This window comes from Xenopus laevis, chromosome 3L (assembly GCF_017654675.1).
Source record: "Xenopus laevis strain J_2021 chromosome 3L, Xenopus_laevis_v10.1, whole genome shotgun sequence".
In the NCBI taxonomy this organism is placed as follows: Eukaryota; Metazoa; Chordata; class Amphibia; order Anura; family Pipidae; genus Xenopus; species Xenopus laevis.
This window is the reverse complement of record NC_054375.1, coordinates 121,414,196-121,439,229: the sequence shown is the minus strand read 5'-3', so window position 1 is coordinate 121,439,229 and position 25,034 is coordinate 121,414,196. Positions and strand designations below refer to the sequence as shown.

The window sequence follows — 25,034 nt, the reverse complement described above, 5'->3', positions numbered from 1 at the left end:
ACTTAGGAGGTAGAGTGAGAAGCTTGTTTTTCACATACACATATCATACACTGTATATATTTAAGGAGTTACATGGGCAAGGTGGGGCGGGTACAAGGAGGGCACATTGGTAGAAGGGTGCAGAACATTTAGCCGCTTGTTAAATTGGTAACAGACTCCAGCTACACTAGATAAAATGTGTGTGTTTTTCAGCAAAGGCTCAAAACCTGCAAAGAAATGGTCTCCCAACCAGCCATGTGGAAATACTTTTTTCTCAACATCTTGTATTTAAAAAAAAAAGGTTGTTTGGGGAATCTTTGAAAAATTTAATCTGTTTTGTAAATAATATGTCTTGATAATTTCATGTATCCTCTTATATGTTATAAAAAATTATCAATATTGCTTGTGCAATTTAAAATATAGGGGAAGCTCCTAATAAATACTCATACTCACTTGTTTTCAAGGCATTACAAAGACTTAAGCCATTTAGCTGTTAAACGTACTGTATTTGTGCAACTCAGCAAAACAGTGTATATGAAAGCATAGTGTAACAAAAGCCAACAAGACATTCAAATGTGTGACAGAAGAGATAATAGCAAGGCCAGTTCTAGGGTTGAGCAGAGGGGACATTTACCCCAGGTTTGCAGATCCTGCACTGGGTCCCACACTCAGCACTCCTATCATTTTGGTTTTGGATAGTAAAAATCTAGCATGCAATAATCACACTGACACCCAATGTAAGAAAACATTTCCATCACCCTACAAATGAGGACAGTATGTGCAATAAAAAGAAATGATTTATATTTAATCACCAAGGCTTGTACCTATCATAAATGTATAAGTAGAGAAAGCATTTGTGGGTCACGGTAATAAAAATCTGATATTTTTGGTATAGCAACCCAAAGCATTTTTTTCATTTCAAAATAAAAAATAATATCTATCAGGAACTGAAATGAGCCACTGAGAAATGAGACAGGTGGTACAGACACCGGTGAAAGATGTAGGCTATGGTACAGGTATGGGATCCGTTATCCGGAAACCCATTATCCAGAAAGTTCCACATTATGGAAAGGCTGTCTCCTATAGACTCCATTATAATCAAATAATAATTTTTTTTTAAAAATGATTTTTCTCTGTAATATTAAAACAATACCATGTACTTGATCCAAACTAAAATAATGAATCCTTATTGGAAGCAAAACCAGCCTATTGGGTTTATTTAATGTTTACATGAGTGTGAAGATCCAAATTACAGAAATACCCTTTATCCAGAAAGCCCCAGGTCCAAAGCATTCTGGATAATAGGTCCCATACCTGTATTGGACATTGTCTAAATAATATATAACGAAGGCAATGTCAAAACCTGTTAATAGCTTGGAGCATGTGGCCAATATGCAGGCTGTATGACCGCCATTGGAAAAATTAAATACAGCCTACAGTTTTACACTAACAATATTCAGTATACCATTTTAAATGGAGATCTAGCACTGGATTGGCCTGTTTTCTCTATGAATGAATACATTAGCTTGCTCAACAACTTCCTGTTAGTGAAAATGTTTTATTTCAAAATGAACGCTGCAGGTAATCTTGGTCAGGTTCTTCTTCCTCATCAAGATAAACAATGGCCACCTTCTTGTCATCCGAGACCAGTGAACTTTGCTGGGCAATTCTCTGCACATGCACGGTTTTTTCAAATGATGGTGTTTCAGTGAGCGACAGACTGTGGGGCTGGATTTCAGCTTCATACTGTAAGACGCCAGAAGTATCTTCTTCTCCATATCCACTTTCAGTCACTTCCAGATCATCAGTTAATTCACTGCACGACTGACTTGTCCTTGGCAATCTTTCAAAACTGCTAGAAGTGATAACTATTTCTCTCCCCTCCTGGATATCTCCTTGGGTCTGATGTTTTGTGGCAATTTGGGTTATATCCATCTGAAAAGTAAAAGATTTTTCGGTGGGGCCTAATTTAATGTGCTTGATAGATCGCTCACTCTCGCTAGAATCTCCCGATGGTGACGAAACCTGCAAATCGTATGATTCATATGACTCTGAAACAGGTCGTTCAAATATTACACTTTCGGAAGTCTGAGCTTCTTTTGCACCAAGAATGATATGTGTAACAGATCTGTTTTCGGCTTCCATTTGGGAACTGCCTTCTTGACTACCGATGTGTAGGTTTGAAGAGATTGGTCCTTCAAATACAAGTTGCTCTCTGTTTGGACTTAATTTAATATGATGAACTAATGTATTGACATTTGGTTTTTCTTCTTCTTCAACCAATTTTCCAGAATCTGCTAACTTATACGGTTCTAAAACAAAACCTTGATGCTTAACTTGTTTCGCAACTTGGACTTTCTGAAAACCGATTCTATGTTCAATAGGCATGATGTTCTCTTCAAGGTTAGCTGTTTCTTGGTGGAGCTGAACTTTGGGCATAGCACCCTCAATTATGATCTCTTTAGTCATCTCTGTGTCCTTGGAATTTAATGTATAATGTTTAACAGTTTTAATACCACCGATTAAGCTCTCTGTCTGATATAAACTCTCATTTTTACTCTCCTCGTTCAGAGTCTTGGAATCTTCAATCTCTACAATATTATCATGGACACTCTTTTGGCTGGTACTATCTCTGTGTAGTTCTCCAAAGGTAAAGTCCTCAGCGGAACCACTGCTGCTTACTGTTTTGAAGATCGGTCCTTCAAATACAATCTGCTCTACTGTATAGGTTTCTGTAGGACTTAATTCAATATGCCTTATTGGTCTGCTGTAGTCTGGCAAATCTTGTGCACCTTTAGATATGTCAAGCTCAAGTGTTTCCGACACTGGCCCTTCAAATATGTTTTTCTCTCCAAAGGGCATTTCCCTGGGCCCGAATGTTATATGGTGGACTGATCTATTTGTACTTATTGAAGATGTATTTTCTTCTGTGGCTTGCTCTTTTGTATCAGATATAAATTCAGCCTGGTCGATGTGCTCAGATGTTTCTAGCTGAATGTGTTTTATAAATCTGCTATCAGAGGAGATTTGTTTATGGGGTAAATCTACTTTTATGCTGAAAGATCCATTCGTAGCCTCGTCAGTGTTCTCTTTAGAAATATAAGCAGCTCCCTCACTCATTGGTTCAATGGTCAACAGATAACCAGGCTTTTCATTGGTAGCAGATTCATTCATGAATAACGAATAGTCCCCTTTGGATTTCTCCAGCAAGGATGCTACACCTTCTTTACTCATGCTGTCTCCTAATAACCTTTGTGTATCTAGCTTATCTGCATCAATGGTTTGTGATACATTGATTTCTGCTACAATGGTAACCATGCTAGTATCTGTAGGTTGTTCTACCTTTTTAATATCTACTGCCAAACTGCGGTCTTCAGCTTTCTGTTCTCCAGTTAATGCTGACAGTTCTGCCACAATGTCTTCAGGAAGATTCCCTTTTAGATATTCAAGGGTTCCTTTCAGCTGTTGTTGTGGATCCTTGATGTCTTTTGATAATAGGCCTATGATGGATGACTGAAATTCATGAGGAATTTTTATTTCTTTTTCAATAACAATAGTCTCAGTCTTTGGTTGTTGTACCTCAATCCTGTGTTCCTTGTCATCATCCAAAATATCATGAGCAATTGTTTCTGATTCATTGCTGCCAGCATATCTGACAAATTCACTTAAAGTTTTTTGTCCCTGGGAACCTTGTAAGAATTCATCTTGCCAGGAATACTTTACATGGGAGTCCTCTATGTGAATCTGGCCTCGCAATGTTTCCTGTTCTTCATCTTGTACTAAAGGGATATCATCCGGAACAGATACAAAGTAATTTGTCTCTTCATCTTCATCTCCACCTTCTGTGACTTCTTCAGCATGACTTTGGACTTGTGTTTTATTCTGCAGATCCTTTGCTTGCACAGGATCTTGAGGTTTGTCATCAACATATGCTGACTCTGTTGCTTGTATATTATCCTCTACCTCTTCTACATGAAATGGTGTTGAATAATCATTTTTTTCAGTCACAAAAGCCCCTGCAGATTCCTCTATTATCTCAACATTAACAGAGACCCCTGGTCGACTTTTCAGCTCATTCTTAATGATATTTTCAATCCAATCTTCTACTCCTTTCCCCGCGCCAATAATAGTTTTTGTGTCTTTTTGTTTTTGTTCATCTTCTACAACAGTGTTGGCTTCTCTTGCAATGCCCTCCTGTATTCTTTGATAAGAGCTACTATTCCAAATGTCTGTAAGGTCAGGTTCATCAAAAAAGTCTACTTCCTCTTTGGTTTTAGTTTCTACAAAAATCTTAGTTTTCACAGAGCCATCACTGCTCTGCTCTTTCTGTTCTACATACGTAACATTAGCATCATCTAAACCAGATGATTGACCAAAGTGCTTGAGTATACCTTCTACAACAGAGTTCTTAGTCAAGTGCTCAGCTGAGGTTATGTCTTCTACAGACTCCCTAATATTAACTTGTTCTGCCCCTTCATTAAGTGATGCATGAACTTTAATATTTCTATGATCAGCTTCTTCGTCCACATATGTTTGTTTTGTGTTTATGATGATTTCAGTTTCCCCCATACCCTCCATGCTGCTTTTATATTGCTTTTCCTCTCTTGTGCTGACTTCAGATTGCATAGGGATTTTAAATGCAACTTCTTCGTTCTCTGGTTTTCCTCTAAGTATGTAAATATTCTTCTTTTGGAAAGAGTGGCTTGTCTCCAGATTGTCTCCGGGTACTATATTTTTATCTGCATCTTCTTTACTCTCCAGTTCTTCCTTTTTCTTTTGGGCTTGCTCATTTTTCTCTCTTTCCTTCTTGACTGGTGGCTCCTGTATTTTAGGTTCTATAGTGTCCTTATTTTTTATGGATTCTGTAACACTTGTTAGAACACTTTTTACCTCCCTTTGCTCTACTATTGGGATATTGAATTCTAAACCAGGTTTTTCTCCTTCAGTTGATTTTGTTGTTTTCCTTTCATCTTCTAGTTTCTTTCCATCCAGTAATTTGTATTCAAACCTATTCAGTGAACTTGATTCCTTTCTTTTGCTGCCAAACGTGGTGTTAATTTGGTCTTGGTGGACTTCTGTGGGCTGTGGCTTTGTAAAGATACTAGGTTTGGAATAATTTGCCTGCTCTTGTCTTATCTGTTGATTGACACTTCCAGAATGGACTGAAGTTTGCAACCTTATAAATGAAGAGCGATCTGGAGGATTTATGTTTTTTGAAATGTCTTTGTTCTTTGTGTATTCATATCTTGGGGAAAGGTTTTGGTCCCACCTGCTGCTTTTATCTTGGGAGGTATAAAACCTACTTACCCTCCCGGTATCAACAGGCAGTGCATTTATCCGTATCTGTGGTACTTTCGGTGACTGAAATTGGTGGATATTGGAGGTCGGAGTTGTCCTTACGTCTTTATTATTTCTGCTTACAGGTAATTGTTTTTTCTCGTCTCCCCTTCTTATGCCAGAATATATTTGTGATTGGTCTAAATAAGTTGTTATGTACCCTAAAGTGGGATAAAATTAAAAAAAATATTAGCTTTTATACTTTTAAAGATGCTTTTCTAACTTTCTAACTGACCAAAGTTAAGGTCAGATTCACAAAATGTAGCAACAATTTACACAATAAATTTGTTTAGAGATGTATAGAGAATGCAATATAGACCTAACAAGTGCCAGGCCAACACACCCTTCAGCAATTGGTGACCTTTTATTTTATCATAACATACACCACATCACAGTTTTATAATGATGCCATAAAATAAATTGTAGCTGTTTGTGATGTGCTGTTTACATTAATATATATCATATGTCTCATTTTTCACATGGTGCTTTTGTTTTGTTTGTTAGCAAAGTAGGTGAGCTGCACAAAATTGTCACATATAACAAGCCTGAGATACCATTGTCTTTCTAGCAGGCTGACCACAAGCCTTTTATCACTTTCCACTGCCCCTTCTTGATTAATAATCCCATTACAGGTCACAGAAAGAGGTGTGACATAATGTCGTTGGGGATGGCTGGCCAACAATGGCTGTAAATAGCACTCTCCACTGTAGGGTCAGATCCAGACTTTTTTTCAGCCTGTATAGAGAGATTCATATACAGTACATGTATGACAGCATATTTGCTGTACTAAACAAAGTTCTGCAGTGAACTTTGAGAGGCACAGCATTTATTCTGGTAAACATTGATTGTTAAAGGGGTTCACCTTTGAGTTCACTTTTAGTATGATGTAGAGAGTGATATTCCAAGACAATTGATTTCTGTTGTTTTTTAATTATTTAGCTTTTTATTCATCAGATCTCCAGTTTGCAATTTCAGCAATCCGGTTGCTTGTCCAAATTATCCTAGCAACTCTGCATTGACGTGATTAATAGATAGGGATTTGGACAGGAGAGGGTCTGAATAGAAATATAAGTAATAAAAAAGTAGCAATAACAATACATTTGTTGCCTTACAGAGCATTTGTTTTTAGATGGGGTCAGTGACCCCCACTTGAAAGCTGGAAAGAGTCAGAAGCAAGTAACTAAAAAAAACTATAAATAAAAAAAATAATGAAGATAAATTGAACAGTTGTTTAGAATTGGCCATTCTATTACATACAAAAAGTTAACTTAAAGGTGAACCACTAATTTAATAGACCTACCTGCTGGTCTGCTTTTCATTGACTGATCAATCCAGGTTATGGTTCCCTTTTTGCTTTCTGCCTCCAGCAAGGCCCTGTTTGGAAAGAGAAATAAAATACTATAGTCAGACATCCAAACAAACAACACCAAGGCAACTTTGATAGCATTTGATGAGTCGAAGCCCAAGGAGTTACACTAAGGAAGCCACATGTTCATCTATAAAAGTTAATTTTGATATCACTCACTCCTGTACACATGGATTAAGGGATCCATATGTCCATCTAACCACACCCCAGAACCCAGACTCACCAAACCTAGTCCCTTTGTAGTAAACCCTGTGCCTTTCTAGCAATCCATGCCTGTGACAGATTCCTACCCTGATTTTTTTTGTCTGCTTTGCTATGGAACATGTTCATGTGTGCCCACCAATGATGAATTCATTGTGGCAGCAGCATGCACACTGGTGTTGGTAAGCAACATATGCAGCCCTTCATTGCAGTCATTTAGTTACTGTTCTAAAACTCTATTTTGAATTATTAGCAGACTAATCATGCAGTTTGCTACCATTCTAGTAACCCACAGCAACCAATTAACGAGTAGCATTTAATGGTCTGCAGAAAACTATCTTGTTTGTTCCTGTGGGTGACTAGACCTGGGTAAACTTGGTGACATTTAGGACATTGCTTGGTAGGAATGTGGATGCAAACGCAACGTTATTTTTTTTTTGTTTGGAGCTTCCATCTGCCTGATGATATTAGCAAGTCCCTATAATAAATATTTAAAACATGATAGGGCAAGATGTAACCTAATAGCAAATGAGTCAGTTAAAGGGACAGTAACACCAACAAAAATGAAAGTGTTTTAAAGTAATTATTATATAACTCTTGTGCTGCACTGGTAAAACTGATGTGTTTGCTTCAGAAAGATTACCATATTTTATATAAAGAAGCTGTTGTGTAGTCATGGGGGCAGCCATTCGAAGCATAGGTTACACAGCTTATAACAGATAAGCTCTGTAGTATCCAATTCTTCAGAACGCTTCTGTTATCTACTGTGTATCCTGTGCTTGAATGGTTGCCCCCATGGCTACCAAGCAGATTGTTTATATAAGATATACAATTGTGTTTCTATAGCAAACACATCAGTTTTACCAGTGGAGGGCAACAGTACACTATATTGTCATTGCTTTAAAACAGTTACATTTTTTGGTGTTAGTGTTCCTTTAAGTGTTAAAGGAGAATTCAACTCTTAATTAAAAAAAAACCTTACCCCCTACCCCTCCCTGCTCCCCCCAGCCTAGCTGCTACCCCTGGTAAATGCCCCTTACTCTTTACTTACTCCTTGGTGCAGATTCAGGGCATCGGAATTCACGGGCGCCATCTTTTTCTCTTTGGTGATCTTCGGAATGAGATCGGGGTATCGGCGAATGCGCAGTTGGAGCAATCTTCCGTTACGCAACAACTGCGCATGCTCCGAAAGTCACAAAAATTGCCAAAGTAAAGGAAGAATTTACATAGAGGGCACCCCTAGGCCCACTGTTGTTCGTCGCCCCCATCCACTCTCTTTTATTCACTCAAATTTCATCATCAGGACTGGAGGAATGGAGATTGGTGCACAGGAGATTTAAAAAACGATTGTATCCTGCTCAACCCCAGTGTTTCTGAACCAATGTGGGTGTGGTTGGGCAGCATGCCGGCCCCTAAAATCCTGCCACCCTAGGCCCAGGCCTTAGTGGCCTCTCCACAAATCCGGGCCTGGAAGATTACTGAAGAGAAGAAGATGGCGCCTGTGAACTCCAATGCCCTGAATCTGCACCGAGGGGTAAGTTAGGGACATGTACCAGGGTTAGCAGCTAGGCTGGGGGGGGAGCAGGGAGGGGTGGGGTCTATGTAGGGTAGGGGGTAGAGTTTTTTTCATTAAGTGTTTAGCTCTCCTTTAAGTTCATGTGCAGATGACGCAGAGTCTCTGGGAGCTGTTAGATAAACTGTTGATCTGTCTCTAACGCAATAGAGAATGTTATATATAATAGCCAATGATAGGAGAGTGCACTGAGCAACCAGGAATGATTACGCTAATAATAAAACTCACAGCAACAGAGGAATCAAAATAAAAGTTTGCTCATACATTGCCCCACCCGTGCGGAAAGTGAGACTGGGCTTTCCTGTAATGGTACCAGTAACTGTCAGAGTCTAATATATAACAAGCACAATTCACATTCATCAGACCAGCTGATTTGTTACTATGGGTTCCAAGTAGCAAACTTTATAATTTATTTTATTACATTAGTAAATTTGCAACAATTCATTTTTTGGCTAAAATTCCGTTTAAGTGCAAATAATTTTCACTGAGAACGCTTGCCTGAAGCTTGAAAATCTGGGTAAAAATGCACAGTTGTAAATGCTGCTGTGATTTCTCATAGGTATCATACAACCCAAAGAAACTTGCGGATTGTAAGAAATAATGACCGCCTACTTAGATTATATATAGTGAATAAAGTAACCCGTCTTGTAAATTATAAGGATATTATAAGTTACCAAGGGGTTTCTTGACCATATAAAGACACGAGGCCGAAGGCCGAGTGTTTTTATACAGGTCATGGAACTCCGAGGTAACTTCTAATATCTTCATATTTTGCAACTGGGGGTACTTTATTTATTATAATACACACGTTTCAGTGAGTCATGTGACAGAAATGACATCAGAACTCACCGTTTATAAGTGATGACATCAGAACTCACGTTTATAAGGATATCATTTACAAGATATTCATAGCTTTTGTGTATTATAAGGATATAATTTACAGGATATTCATCGCTCTTGTGTATTATAAAGATATTAAAAGACACCTTGGCACCAGCCTACAGCCATTTGCATTTAGATGTTAATGAGACTCCTTCATGGCTCATTATTCTATTGTAAAATTCTGAATTTTACAATAAAGTGTAGATCATTCCCTATATCATGTCCAGCAGGGAGTACTCATATATGGCACAAAACATTTTTACCTAATTCCAACAAACCTTAAATTGGAAAAATCATCTAATCTGAGACATATGTTTTTTCCACAGATCATGATATGACAGTGTACAAAGGACTGTACCTGTATGCGGCCACTTCCAGGCTCAGACCGGTCTTTAGTTTCATGAGCTCATGATAATCCTGAAGGCGATCAGTGATGGTCACTGTTACAATTTGTTTCTCCTGCTCCAGCTCTTCTATAATAATCTAAGGAAATCAAAACACAGTGATTAATTATTTTACTGCTGCAGCAACACAACATTTCGGGGCCCATTTACTTAGCTCAAGTGAAGGAATTGAATAAAAAAAACTTTGAATTTCAAAAGTTTTTTTTGGCTACTTCGACCATCGAATTGGCTACTTCGACTACGACTTTGACTTCAAATCGACCAATTCGAACTAAAAATCGTTCCACTATTCGACCAGTCTCTTTAAAAAAACTTCGACCCCCTACTTCACCACCTAAAACCTACCGAGGTGCAATTCGAAGTCGAAGGATTTACATTCGGCAGTCGAATATCGAGGGTTAATTAACCCTCGATATTCGACCCAATGTAAATCTGCCCCTTCATGTAAAAATTAAATTAACCGAATAGGCGGGGTTTGCTTCCAATAAGGATTCATTATATCTTAGTTGGGATCAAGTACAAGGTACTGTTTTATTATTACAGAGAAAAAGGAAATCATTTTTAAATATCTGCATTATTTGGATAAAATGGAGTCTATGGGAGATGGCCTTTCCTTAATTCGGAGCTTTCTGGATAACGGGTTTCCAGATAACAGATCCCATACCTGTATCACTTGAGCAGCAAAATCAGGGCTGCCTTCAAGATGGCAGAATGTACAAATAATCTATGGCTGCATTATCCTCAAATCCTGGGAAATGCAGACAATACCACTGTTCTGCCTATCACTGGCAGTTGTTGGTGTCTGTACTAGCGATTAGCAGGGATCATTCAGAAATGAATTGCAGTGTGTTAAAACAAGTGACAGGACTGTTGGAGGATGTCGCTGTTCACATGCGATGGTTGGCTACTGGTATGTGCCTATACTGCATGCACTATTATTATTATTATTGTTGTTATTATTATTATTGGTGCATATTAATAAAGCACCAGCATATTACACAGTGCTGTAATATGTAACAGCATGCTGACTTTTAACTTGAGTTAAGAATAACGGACGCAAATCCGTGTTATTAATGTCCTGGCACACACTATTGTCATTATCAGTTAAAGATATAGATGCAAATATGTATCACATGACAGTCTGGGACAAGTTTTAGTTATAGATAAGGACTTAAAAACATATTGTGTCCTGAGAGTTGGCTGGAGCCTGTTCCCTGCAACAGAGACGCACATGTCCCAACATGCAGCCTCCAGCCCACATTCAGCTCTGGGTGCCAATTTGGCCATTGGATGAGGGACGCTATAGGGTAATAACAGCTGAAGGCTGCAGGTAGGACAGCTCTAAGAAAAACTGTTTCACTATCTATAACAGTGATCCCCAACCAGTAGCTTGTGAGCAACATGTTGCTCTCGAACCCCTTGGATGTTGCGCTCAGTGGTCTTAAAGCAGGTGCTTATTTTTGAATTCCAGGCTTGGAGGCAAATTTTAGTTGCATAAAAAACAGGTGTGCCTAACAGAGGTTGACAATCCACATAGGTGCTACCAAATGCTACCAAATGGCCAATCACAGCACTTATTTGGCAAGAACATTTTTCATGTTAGTGTTGCTCCCCAACTCCCTTTACTTGTGAATGTTACTCATGGCTTAAAAAAAGGTTGGGGATCCCTGATCTATAACAAACTAAACTATAATTGCAGCCACTTTCCAATATATAGAGACGTCTATGAGGGCAATTCTTTACTTTCCTTCTGCATACTGTACATCTTTTGCTTTGTGGGGGTCTCACACAGATTGGTTGGCCCACTTCACCCATTACTGAATGAAAAGCCTTGGTTCCAAACCAGTGAAGGGAACTTTATAGATAATATCATTCTGTATATAAATGTTGCAGAATCCAGCTGGAAAGGGGATGAGTGCAGAAAGGGTGTTGTTGATGAAAGGGAACTAAGTTGGTTAAAGGTATGGAAAATCTTAGCTATGAGGAAAGACTGGTCAAATTGGGGATGTTCACTCTGGAGAAGAGGCGCTTAAGGGGTGATATGATAACTATGTATAAATATATAAGGGGATCATATAATAATCTCTCTAATGATTTATTTACCAGTAGGTCTTTCCAGCTGACGTGATGTTCCGCCTAAATATTCGGAAGGGGTTTTTTTACAGTGAGAGCTGTGAAGATGTGGAATTCTCTCAATGAATCAGTGGTACAGGCTGATACATTAGATAGGGGTTGGATGGCTTTTTAGCAAGTAAGGGAATACAGGGGTATGGAAGGCTCATAGTACAAGTTGCCATTTGGAGTCAGGAAGGAATTTTTCCCCCTTTGAGGCAAATTGGAGAGGCTTCAGATGGGGTTTTTGCCTTCCTCTGGATCAACTGGCAGTTAGGTAGTTTAAAATAGAGTTAAAAGGTTGAACTTGATGGACGTGTGTATTTTTTCAACCTAACTTACTATGTTACTATGTTAAATGTGTCTTTAATTGCTTAGTGTCGGACTTCGGGGTCTGGAACCACTGGGGCTGCCAGATCAGGGGCCCACACACCCCCATGGGCCCCCTGCCCCCCAGCCAGCCTCATGAGGCAGCCGCAAATACCCCTCTGTCCTCTCTTCAGCCCCCCAACCAGCATTTCCTTATGTGGTAGGGGTGAGGTCAGGAAGGAGTGAATTTATTGGTCAGGAAGGAGTGAAGGCTCTGCGAGCCACAGGGAGCGGGTCTGGGCCGGCTGGGCCCACAAGGGCTGGGGGCCCACCATTTTTTTCCCTGTTGTCCTGCCAGCCCAGTCTGACCCTGAACGTGCTGCTAACAATATAAAGAATAAAAGAAATGGTTACCAGTGGTTCTTAACCAAGAAACAATAATTTATTGAACAGAAAGATAGGAGGAGGATTTGTGATACTCACTGATAAATCCATTTCTAGGAGTCTCGTCATGGCAGCACAGATGGGTTAATGCTTTCATCCCTCTAGGAGGCAGGATGGCTTCATGGTGTAAACAAAACTTGCTGCTGGGCCGTCCCACCGGTCTCCCCCTTCCTGGCATTAACCCCACCCCTGTCAGTTCCATCTTGCATAGCTGCTTAAAACTTGTGAATTATTGAGGGTGGGGCTCACTGTGCTGCCATGACGGGACTCCTCGAAATGGATTTATCGGTGAGTATCATAAATCCTCCTTTCTCTAGGAGTCCCTAGGCATCACAGGGACAGGTAGGTTTGTCCCAAAGCAGTGTCAATAGAGGGTGGGCATTAAGGGAAACTTATAAAGAAGATGTGTCAATTAAGTGAGCTGCTCTAACATGGCAGAACGAAACCCAATCGAAAAATAATTTTGGTTGTGCCTCTCATGCTGTGACTGATTGGAGAACTTTGCGGCCGATTGCCGCGTCTGTTGAGGCAAAGACATTAAACTTGTAGAACTTTGTGAACGTGTGAAGGGATGACCAGGTAGCTGCTTTGCATAGTTGCTCTGCTGAGGCCTTGTTTAATAGTGCCCAGGACGTGCTCAGTGCTCTCGTCGAGTGGGCCGTGACTTTGAAAGGTACTGGTCTCCCTTTGATTTGGTATGTCTTCAAGATCAGAAGTTTGATCCATCTTGCGATGGAGTGCTTGGACGCATTCGATGAAGAGTGCATCTGATGTACAAAATTCTTGTGTCCTGTGTAAATAGAACTTCAGTGCCCGCACCACGTCTAGGTTGTGTAGGAGCCGCTCCGCTCCTGATTTTGGTTTTGGGCACAAAGACCGAAATACTATTTCCTGGTTGATATGGAAGGACGAGTTGACTTTTGGCATGAAAGTTGGTACGGTTCTTAAGACCGCTTTGTCTTGATGGAAGATACAAAACAGTGGTTTGTGGCTCAGAGCCCCTAGTTCTGACACTCGAAGGCTGAAGAAATAGCTAACAGGAAAGCTACCTTTCATGTCAGCAGTTGTAAGTTAATGGAGGCCAATGGTTCAAAAGGTTCTGCTTGAAGTACTCGCAGTACCATGTTTAGGTCCCATGGTGGAGTGGGTTGACGAAAAGGAGGGTGGATGTGCGCTGCGGCTTGGAGAAATGTCTTCACTTCCTGACGGAAGGCCAAAGGTACTTGGAAGAAGAGCACCAGCGCTGAGACCTTGAGTGAGTTCACACTGAGTCCTTTATCTAGTCCCGCCTGGAGAAACTCAAGTAGAGTCGGTATCTTACATGTGTTGTAGTCAAATGAGTTGCGTTGACACCATTTAATGAACGTGTGCCACATGCGGTAATAGGATGATGTGGTCGTAGGTTTGCGGGCTCTTTACAATGTAGTGGTTACTCTGTCCGAGAATCCCTGTCGTTTCCACATGGAACTCTCAAGAGCCATGCCATGAGCGAGAGCTGTTTTAGATTGGGGTGCTTGTACTGGTCTTGAAGCAGGAGGTCTTCCCTTTGTAGTAGACGCCAAGGTCACTGATAGACTCATCAAGTCCGAAAACCAAGCTCTCCTGGGCCAGTATGGGGTGATCACAATGGCTGTGGTTTGAAACAGACGTAGTCTGTGCAGGACTGGGTGGATCATGGGAATCGGTGGAAAGATGTAGACCCTGTCGAAAAACCAAGGAGTTACCATTGCGTCTACTGCGAACGCCTGACAGTCCTGGCACCTGGAGCAATATCTGGGCACCTGGTGGTTGAACCGTGATGCCGTCAGGTCTATTTGTGGTGTTCCCCACCTGGTGCTGATTTGTTGGAAAACGTCCGTGTTGAGTGTCCATTCCCCTGGGTCTAGGAATTGACGGCTGAGGAGGTCCGCTTTCCAGTTGAGTTGGCCTGGTATGTATACTGCCGCTAGAGTGCAGGAATGTTGTTCCGCCCATTGTAGTACCAGTTTTCCCTCCCGCCAGGCTGCTGTGCTGCGTGTTCACATACGCCACTGCTGTGGCATTGTCTGATTGCACCTTTATGGGATTGTGCTGAAGCAGGTTTGTCCAGTGTTATAGGGAGCAGTAGATTGCTCGGATCTCCAGCACATTGATGTGCAGCTTTGCTCCTTGTGCTGTCCATTTGCCCTGTACTTTGTGGTGCCCATAGACTCCACCCCAGCCTGCCAGGCTGGCGTCTGTGGTGACTATCGACCAATTCTGCACTGAACATTTTCGTCCTCTTTCTAGGTTGGGTGTGCTCTGCCACTACTGCAAGGATCTCTTGGTATGGTGTGATAGCGTGATGCGGCCCTCAAGATTGTGGTGTTGTCTGTTCCACTTGTGGAGAAACTCGAGTTGTAGGTCGCGCATGTGGAACTGTGAAAATGGGATTACTTCTATGGATGCTGTCATCAGCCCTAGAAGTTGCATACACTTTCTTGTGGTTAACTGCCTTTGTGTAATCGCTTGCCGTACAGCTGCCTTCAGCTTGTCTATTTTTGACTGTGTGAGGGTCACAGTATGTGTCCTGGAGTTGAAACACACACCTAGAAAGATTATCTCTTGCGATGGTGTCAAGACACTTTTGGTGTAGTTTACTAACCATCCGTGAGACTCTAATAACTGAATGGACTTGTGCGTATTGTTTGCTGCCGATTCATAAGATGGCGATCTCAGCAGCAGGTCGTTGAGGTAAGGCAGTATGAATAGGTGTTGTAATCTCACGTGGGCCACTAGTGCTGCCATGATCTTTGTGAACACTCTTGGCGCTGTTGCAAGACCAAACGGGAGTACTTGAAACTGTTAGTGGCCACCTAGGATTGTAAACCTCAGGAATTCTCGATGTGACTTGTGGATGGGTACATGTAGGTAGGCATCGGTAAGATCTATAGATGTGAAGAAATCCCTTTTTTCCATGTTGTTGATGATGGACCTGAGAGATTCCATCTTGAACATAGGAATGTGTAGGAATTCATTCAGAGCTTTGAGGTCTAATACCGGTGTGACCTTTCCTTCCTTCTTGTGCAGTAGAAATATATTTGAGTAGAACCCTTTTTTTCTTTCTAGTGTTGGTACTGGGATTATTGCTTCGGTAGCTAGCATGTCTGATATAGCTTTCTGAAGGGCTAATCTTCCCTCGCGAGAAGTGGGGGGTCTTGACCGCATGTATCTGCAGATGGGAGATGTCTTGGAATGCAACTGGTACCCTTTGGAAACTACTTCTTGTACCCACTTGTCTGTTGTGGTGGAAAACCACTCCTCCTTGAACAGGGAGAGACACCCCCCTACCACCATCCATCTGCCCGGAGGGGGTTCGTTCTCATTGGTGTTGTGGCTTGTCTGATGCTCCCTTGAAGGAGCGCTTTTGGTAAGACCAGTTGGGTCTCTTTGGAGTTCTGAAGTCTTTAGACGTACTGGGGTACGTGTTGTGGTTCTGAGATTGTTGAATGGATCTGCGGTGAAAGTTGGTTGATCGAAAGGACCTTTTGCTGTGGGAAATTCTGTTTGTCTTTCCTCTCTTGTGGGAGAAAGTTGCTCTTTCCCCCTGTGATCTTTGTTATGAGTGGATCTAGTTCAGGGCCAAATAAGGATGTCCCTTTGAAGGGCAGAGATACCAAATTATTTTTTGACGCTGGGTCAGCATTCCAAGTTTTAATCCACAATGTCCTTCTTTTTTTTTTTTTTACAATGTCCTTCTTGCTGCCATGGAAAGAGCTGAAGACCTAGCAACAAGCTGGAGGATATCCATAGAAGAATCACATAGGAAATGCATTGCATTTGTGACCTTTGAAAGGTAAGAATGCATGTCAAAATCAGTTGCTGCTAGGGCTTCCTCAAGCTAGAGGACTACTGTGCGGGTGACACAGGCGGAAGCTACTATGGGTTTAAAGGCTGATGTGGCACAGGCAAAAGTGCTTTTAAGCAAATTTTCTGCTTTTCGGTCCATTGGATCCCTTAATGATGTTCCATCCTTTAAGGGAATGGTTGTTCTTTTGGCGAGACGTGCCACTGGCACATCCACCTTAGGGATTGTGTCCCATTTTTCACTATGAGATTGTTCAATCGGGTATAAAGTGTCAATTTTATTGTCCCTGGAGAGACGCTTGTCTGGAGTTGCCCATTCTTTATAAATGGTTTCTGTAATAAGATTGTGTACTGGAAAACACCTTTGTTTCCTGTCGAGCCAAAAAGCTTATCAATTGTTTTGAGCTCTTTTTGTTCCTCCTGAATCCCTATGGATTGGAACATGTCTGCTAGGAGCGCATTGACTGCCTCCGTTTGTGATTTGTGTGAGCGATCTGTTACCTGTGGGAGATCGTGCCATCTGGGTCTTTACTTTTAGATCCCTCTACGACTTCACTAAGCATGGTTGGGCATTTGGATTGTTCCGCTGCCATGTAAGGCTGCTATTTTATGAAATTAATTTTTTTGTCTTTTATTTATTTAATTTTTGAAAAAAAGTTCAGGTAATTTGTGAAAACTAGCCCCACAAGATATAACAGTGTCTGCTATGGAACTAAGTAGGACTAGCGGATAGCCGAGTTTTGGTCTTAGCGGTAACCTACGGAACACAAGAGATATACACGTGTCTGAGACAAAGACAAAAACACCCCCACTCAGGTATTAAAAAACCCTGGTACTGTATGTTATCCAGTAGTTTCTTTATAGAGCCTTTTTGGAGTCACGCTGCAGTTTGCCTCTGAAGCGGTAACCGCTGGTAAGGAGTAACTGCGCTGCTAAGTGAACTTCCAGTAAAGCTTCCCCTTGCGCGCCACTAGTAATGGCACGGAATTCAAAAAACAGGAGCTTTAGGTTGTGCGCACTAGAGTTATCAGGGGCCTGGAGGTGTCCGGCAGCGCTACCGCATACCTTAACCCTCCAAAGCGGGCAAGACAGCGCTAAAGCTTGTCGGGGCAGCCATTGTTCTCCTGTGCAATTTTGTCCAGTAGCCTTGCAGCAGCGATACAGCATGCTGTTTTCACACCGGGAATAAAGACAGCATCCACCATATCTTATGGTCTAGGCATTCGCCGTTAAGAAAAAAAAAATTCTGGTCCTGGCTTAGGAGGAAATAAGGGCCCTACCAGTACAGTGTACAATCTAAAAGGGCATGCCATGGTTTTAGTCATTTTTAAGTGAACCAAATAGATTAAGAAATTAACCTCTTTGCATTTACTACCACATCCAAATGTTAAATACTATACTTCCATTTTTCCCCCCACACCAATTAGAATAATTCAGGTTTTATTTATTTACGTAATGTAAAAAAAACTGCTTAATGCTCAGTTACAGATCAAATATGTGTCAGGAAAGTGTAAATCATTGCAGAAAAGTGATCTGTTTTATTCATTTTTCCTGGCTCTTGCTTTGTAAACTGTTCCATGTAGCAGGAAATTACATAACTGGTTATTTATCCAGGTGATGTCATTCCTTAAGGATATTATGTCATACCTTGGCAATGACCATGTCAGCCAAGCAACGGAGGTGTTAACGCAGTAGCACCATGTGCGGCTTTGCAGAAAATCTGCAAGGAAAGTGTTAATTTTATGAGGCTTTATCATGAGCCCTGGGTTTCCCTGTCTGGGCTATAAATGCAGGGGGGAGACAGTAAACTGGAGGCAAAATAAAGAACATATTAGTGAGCTGTGAACATGGTTCGCAAACAGTGGGGTTGGCTCAAAACAGTGGAAGGTGGGCCCTTCCTTATTAGCCAGTTATGCTGGAAAAAGTCTCCAGACCTCTAAAAGCTACAAATGGAAATTAGTGAGTGTGAGGGTCAGATAAAACATGTTTCAGCATGGAAATTTGGTAACTACATAATTTCTACTGCACAAAAGTGAGATACATGTTTACCCGCATGCACCAATCATCTGGTCAATCAACATGGAAAGCAGCTTGTTTATTGGTAGTAAAGGGAGCACCCGCTGGAAAACAAGGAACCCCATTGAGTCTCAAACCTGGGACATCACTAGATAAATAAATCTCACAAGTTTTCCCCCCCTCCCAATTATTGTTAGCTTGGAATAACCCTAGCATTGGTACTGTCTGTAATCTAAAGCAAAGGGTTAATGCTCAGTTACTGTAATCGTAGCAATAGGCACCATTACCGTACAAATACATTCATGGCCCGATTGCCTCTCTCTCTTTCTCTCTCTCTCTCTCTCTCTCTCTCTCTCTCTCTCTCTCTCTCTCTCTCTATATATATAAATACTTATAGTAAGAATTATCTTTCTGTTATTTACCCATTGTGTATATATTTTTGTCTGGCGACAAGTGCGAGATGATGCCCTATTGCTTTCAATTGTCTGAGCATGATCTGTTTATGACCCACCAGGGTGCTGGTTCTCTCTATGGAATAACTTTGCCTTGACAAGCGTTATGGCAGTTACTTTCCACGTTTATATATATTATACTGAAATGGGTAAGGAAAGAATGTGCTGTGCGCACATTTAGCTGCATTACAGGGGATGTCTGTTTAGCATTTAGAATAATGTGGAAAATAAAATGGTTGTATTTTATGCTCTGTACGGATTGATTTACTTCTAGTTCTGCAGCCATTCCGTTTGGAATCTATTTGGCTGAGAGCCTAGCAGCAGGGCACTGATCTGCATGAAGGACATGAAGATGATGAGGGTGGAACAGAAAAACACAGTTTTCAATAACAATTACTAATACAGATATGAGACCTTTTATCCAGAATGCTTGGGACCTGAGATTTTCCATAATTTATAACTTCATACCTTAAATGTGCTAAAAATACTTTAAACATTATATAAACCCATTAGGAATGTTTCCCACCAATAAGGATTAATTATATCTTATTTGCGATCAAGTACAAGGTATTGTACTGTTATTACAGAGGAAAATGTAATAGGTTTTAACATTTTTAATCATATTAATTACATTAATAATAATTATTATTCTGCTTTTGGGTTGTTATTGTCAGGTTCCCAAGTAGCCTTTGGAATTACAGGCAAAATCAGAATTCATAAATCAGAGAAATCAAAGACCAACCACAGAATTGCTTGGATTATTCAGTCTACTTCCTACTAAAGATGAACATTATTCACTTGTACTGATTAAGTGCATTAGGCCCAGGGCAGGCTTTCCCAATATTGCTGAAGTACAAAGGCCTAGCTCCAGGGAAAAATGGAAGTTAAAGTAAATATCAGCTTGCAAACTATTTTCGTTTTGAGGGGTGTATTGGTTATATAAGGAAATGTTGTTGGATGAAGTCAGGCAATAGGCCAGGGGTTTTATTGGCGCTGTAATTTACACACAAAGTGGAGCAGGGGGCCTTTGTATGTGCATTAAGGCAGGTGTGATTGTACTGGCACATAAAGCCTCATCAGTGGAATAAAATCAGCATTGTGCCACACTAATTAAACCCAAGTCCTCTGTCTCCTCAGCCTAGCCACAAACTGTAGCATTTTGACTCCTAGCGATAGGTTTTATTTTGTTTGGCACAAACCTACATGTTCTCCTTCATTTGTTCCCTGTGCAGCACATCAGCAGGAAGGAGTGATAACAGGTATCCATTCTCAGCCCTGTGACTCAGCCGACTATTTATGAAGTGTTGGGTAACCAAGAACATTACATTTGGGACTGTGTTTACCGCAGGACAATGCCATGGAGACACACTGATACTCAGTATGGGACATTTATAATGATGCTAAGGCAGGCAGCAACAAGATTCCAACAAGTCATCAACATAGGAACATTGGAACCAATAACTTTAATTACTTTTCTAAGCACTGAGCTTTCACATGTGGATGACAGGAGGACCTGGGGATTTATGCCCCTGAATTTAACCTTTACTGTGCCATGGTTGGGTCTTTAAATGGATGGTTCACCTTTAAGTTAACTTATCGCAAGCTATAGAATGGACAATTCTAAGCAACTTTTCAATTGTTATTCATTATTTATTTCTTATAGTTTTTTTTATTATTTGCCATCTTCTTCTGACTTTTTCAGCTTTCAAATGGGGTCACTGACCCCATCTAAAAAGCATTCTCTGTAAGTATACATGTGTTTTGTTATTGCTACTTTTTATTACTCATCTTTCTCTTCAGGCCTCTTCTATTCATATTCAAGTCTCTTATTCAAATAAATGCATGGTTGCTAGGGCAATTTGGAGCCTAGCAAAACAGCTAGGGTAATTTGGAGCCTAGCAACCAGAGGAAATTGTAAACCGGAGAGCTGCTGAATAAAAATCCAAACAATTAAAAATCCACAAATAATAAAAAAATGAACACCAATTACAAATTGTCTCAGAATATTACTCATTACATCATACAAAACGTTAACTCAACTATTGCTCACACAGCACAGATGAAAGAGTGAACGGGAAGCACCAAAGCTACAGTACCAGCACTATGATCTTTTTTATGCTGTATATTCTATAGTTCATGGCACTAGAAAGTAGTTTGGTGGAAGATTGGCCACAGGGATGTCCAATTTGCTGTCCTCCAGCAATGGCTGAATGACTCCCTAACAGCAAGGAGAGTAATCGTAGCTGAATTGATTGGTTGATTGGAAGGTAAGCGTAAGCCAGCAGCACCTTCCAGCACAGGGGAGGGATAGTCTGGGGGCTCAAATCCAGTTCTTGCTCCAAGGTCCGTGGTCCCCTAGTTACACTACTGATTGGCTGCACTTGTGTGGCACTGTACAAAGCTTGGAACTACCTAGACACAATCCATTCCTGGATGCTACACAAAGACTGCACTGATTTTAGCACAACACCTCCAACCTAAATGATTCCCACTGGAATGGCCTAATAATTGGCACTGCAGTTTGCAGAAGTTATATTATAAGGCAACAAACTGCAGCTTTCAGCTATGTGGTCATTGACCGTCCGTGCAGATTCCACAGGAGTGAGGATGGGAGTATAGGGGACAGAGCAGCAGTGCAATTTTGGGATGGGCCTTCATTTCTTTCATATATCTGGTTTCATTTTGAGCCAATAAAAATGGTGCACTGTTCGCCCTGGCACATACAGCTTAATTCTTACAGGGGTAAAGGGATCACACCACATAATTCAAGAGGATTAATGTTTTATGGGAAACTATTATTAACTGGCACAAGTGATATGTCTGGAAACCGGATGCAGCAATCCTGAAACAGAACACTAGGCTCTGAGCTACTGCACACATCTGGATTTATGTGAGTAAGGGCAATGAAAGAATTCTGCCTGCCCCTTCAGCCTATGAGTGTCCCTGACAAAATAAAAATATATATATTTTATTATAAGGGTCCTGCCTTGCTGCTTGACTGTGGGGCTCCCTCTTGCTATGTCTAACCCTGCATGTACAGTAAGCTTCTTATAATGTTAGAATGGGCCAAACATGTGCATATTGCTTACATTACTAGTATAAGACTCTCCTCTCATCCAGTATTGGTTGAGCATAAAAATATACTTGTAGCAGTATTATGATCATCTTCCAGGTTACCGCTATCCCAACATCAATCCATTATTTCATATAGTAAGAGGAGAGCACTCCAAGGTAGCAATATGCTGTGATTGTGTTTACAACATGTTTCGGCTCGTATATCCCCTTTTTCAAGTAGGACACTTGAAAAAGGGTGTGTAAGACCCAAAACATGTTGTGTAGTAGTCCTAAATAAACACAATCACAGCATATTGCTACCTTGGAGTGCTCTCCTCTTACTATATGAAATAATCGATAATCAACAAGTACCCCATCTCTATGACCTACATGTACCCCTACAAACTTCACCAGTCATGGGCTGCAGGCGGATGCAAAGTCAGGGACAGAAGTGGATATCCTGTGTGGGGCCTATAATCCAGCCTACCTACAGCATTCCAGGTGATGTAAGAGGTAGATATGGGGGTGCCATAGAGTACCTCTAAATAAACTCTACATACAACTGCTTATAGAAAACCTACCCCAAGCCTGTGCTACAGGATCACATGTTAGACTTTGGGAGTTATTGCTAGACTCACCTGATATTCCTCCATTTCTAGTCTGTACTTCTCTATTATCTTGAGCAGCTCTTCCTCCAGCATCTTCCTCATTCCCATCAGCTCCTCATACTCCCTTCGGAGCTCCACTACTTGCGCACCTTGCTGTCTGGACTCCTCCTCTGCCTCTTGCCTGCTCTTCTCACACAGTATCACATAGCTTTCCAGCTCCTCAATCTTCTTATGATACAGTAGGAAAGTTTTCTTCCAAGATTCTGAAAGCTCCAGTGAGAAGCTCTGAACATCCTGCATGCTCAGTCTGGGGTACTCAGTCTCTTGCATAGTGATGGTCATGGGCACAGTAAGTGCTTCCTCTCTCAGCACCACCAGTTCTTCATGTTGTGAGCCACGAAGCATGTAGCACTCCTGGAGAAGGCGGTTGTAGAGCTCTTCTAACGCGGCCTGGCCCTTCCTAGCTTGCTGAAGATCTTGCTTGTACTGGACAAGCTGCTGGTCAATGCGTAACCGTATGGCTCTTACTTGGTCCCACAGCTCCTGGAGGGACTGCAGCTCCTGCCATAGGTTTTCCCTTTGGATCTCTGCTTCACACTTCTGTACAGTAAGTTCCTCCACTTTACTCCTTAGCTCTGTTATCTCTGCCTCGTACCCATGTGCCCATTCTCTCCCTCTCTCCACCCGAAGCTTCTGGATCTCCCCCACCAGCAGCTGGTTTTCTGCCTCCAGTTGCCTTACCCGTGACAGGTACTGATCCAAGCGGCTGTTTAATTCCCGAAGTTCGGATTTCTCATCACCAAATGTTCTTTTGATAGACAACATCTTACTGAGAGTTATATACTTATTACCATTAAAACAAAAATATATTCCCCCTTCCCTAACACACCCCTTGGTGCCTTGTTCCTAAATGTTCAGAGCAGAGTCAGAGAATGACAGTATGAGCCCTTAGGGCTGTGAGAAGTGACAGGGAAAGGGGAGGAGTTCATAGGAACTGAGCTGCTGGACTTGGCTTCCCAAAAAGGACCTTAGCCAAAACAGAGAAGTATATTAGAGAGTAACGTTCCGGAGCCCTCTGCTGGACACAAGAGATGTTTGCAAAAGATGTGCAGTACTAAAAGTGAATGTAAACCCCAAGTTTTCATTAATGAAAGATATTGTCCATCGAAGCAACTTTTTAATATACATTTATTACATATTTTCAATTGTTTTATAACTGCTAGTCAAAGCAGCATCTTCCTGCGCCTTTCTGCTGGTTCTGATGTTTGAAAATGAAACAGAAGACAGTTGAGACAGAACCAGCAGTGCAGATACTAGAAAGAGACAGTAAGATACTGCTATCAAGTGCAGTTACATTTACCAATAACCCATAGCCCTTACTCACCGTACTTGAGTTACGCTACACAGATTCCTGGCAGGGCCGGAACTAGGGTTAGGCAGAAGAGGCACATGCACACACACAAGCTTGTTTGCCCATGTGCATGAGGAGGGGCAACGAAGTTGGCCGGGTTGCCTAGGGCAATCATCCCAACATTCCTATTTCTTTTTGTTCCCTATTGACGAGGTTGACATGAAGGGTCTTAACCAACTAGGACAGCTGTCATCCAGCATTGCACTCTGTGACTAGTGGCATACCTAACACTGTCCAGAGCCCCCCACACTAGCTGGTAAAATACCTGTGAAGACCAAAGCTGGTATTACGGACAATGCATCTGCCGGTAAATTTGAAACCACTTGTTATTCCACCCCCAACTTGCCCCAAATCCCTGCATTCAGAGGGACTTAATTCCCATAATCAAAAAATTTCTGGTGATGGGCCTCAGTCCGCTGGATCCAGCCTCCTCCTATGTCATTGTCCTTCCCACTTGACATCACCAGACCGCCACTTCATGGTTCCACCCCTCTCAGCACGGCAAGAATGTTTTCAAGAAATAAATGGCAACCCTACCCCCTGCAAAAAATGTTTTCAGAGGGGCTTGGCACACATCCTCAGCCTCACACACACTAGACTCTTGTTCCCCTTGTCCCGGTCGACCACCTGCCCCACCACTTACTTGCAGTGGGCAGCAGGCTTACTTTTGTTCTAAGGTTAGGGGGCTACCATACAGCAGGTTTTGTGGTCCAACCCTGCCCTATCCCTCCCAAAGCCACAGTCACTGGGTCTGCTGTATTGTATAGGGTTGCCACCTTTCCTCACTGGTGGGGGGCAATGAGGTCACAGGGTGTGGTGCCGACATCACTATGACATGGCAGAGACGGGGTGATGATGTCATGGAGAGGTGATTGGTTGATCTCTGCTGCCATCACAGGGGTCCTGCCTGGTTTTCCTAAATTGGAAAACCGGGAAGCCCTGCTGAAAGTCGGGCTGTCCAGGTTAAAACAGGTGGCATCCCTAGTATGGTAGTCAGGGCCGCCATAAGGGGGGCACAGGGTACTCTTGTATGGGGCTAAAGAGGGGCCCGGCTGTGCTGC

At 41.7% G+C, this 25,034-nt stretch overlaps 1 protein-coding gene across 1 annotated transcript; it reads right to left on the bottom strand.

Moving 5' to 3' along the window:
* Positions 1-1,366: 1,366 nt before the first annotated feature.
* Positions 1,367-23,498, bottom strand: synm.L (synemin L homeolog). The gene is made up of 4 exons (XM_018253260.2): positions 22,593-23,498; positions 9,697-9,821; positions 6,617-6,690; positions 1,367-5,477 (listed from the first exon to the last, which is right to left on the bottom strand). The coding sequence occupies exons 1-4, from the start codon at positions 23,385-23,387 to the stop codon at positions 1,543-1,545; spliced, it is 4,929 nt and encodes a 1,642-aa protein (XP_018108749.1). The 5' UTR covers positions 23,388-23,498; the 3' UTR covers positions 1,367-1,542.
* Positions 23,499-25,034: the final 1,536 nt, after the last annotated feature.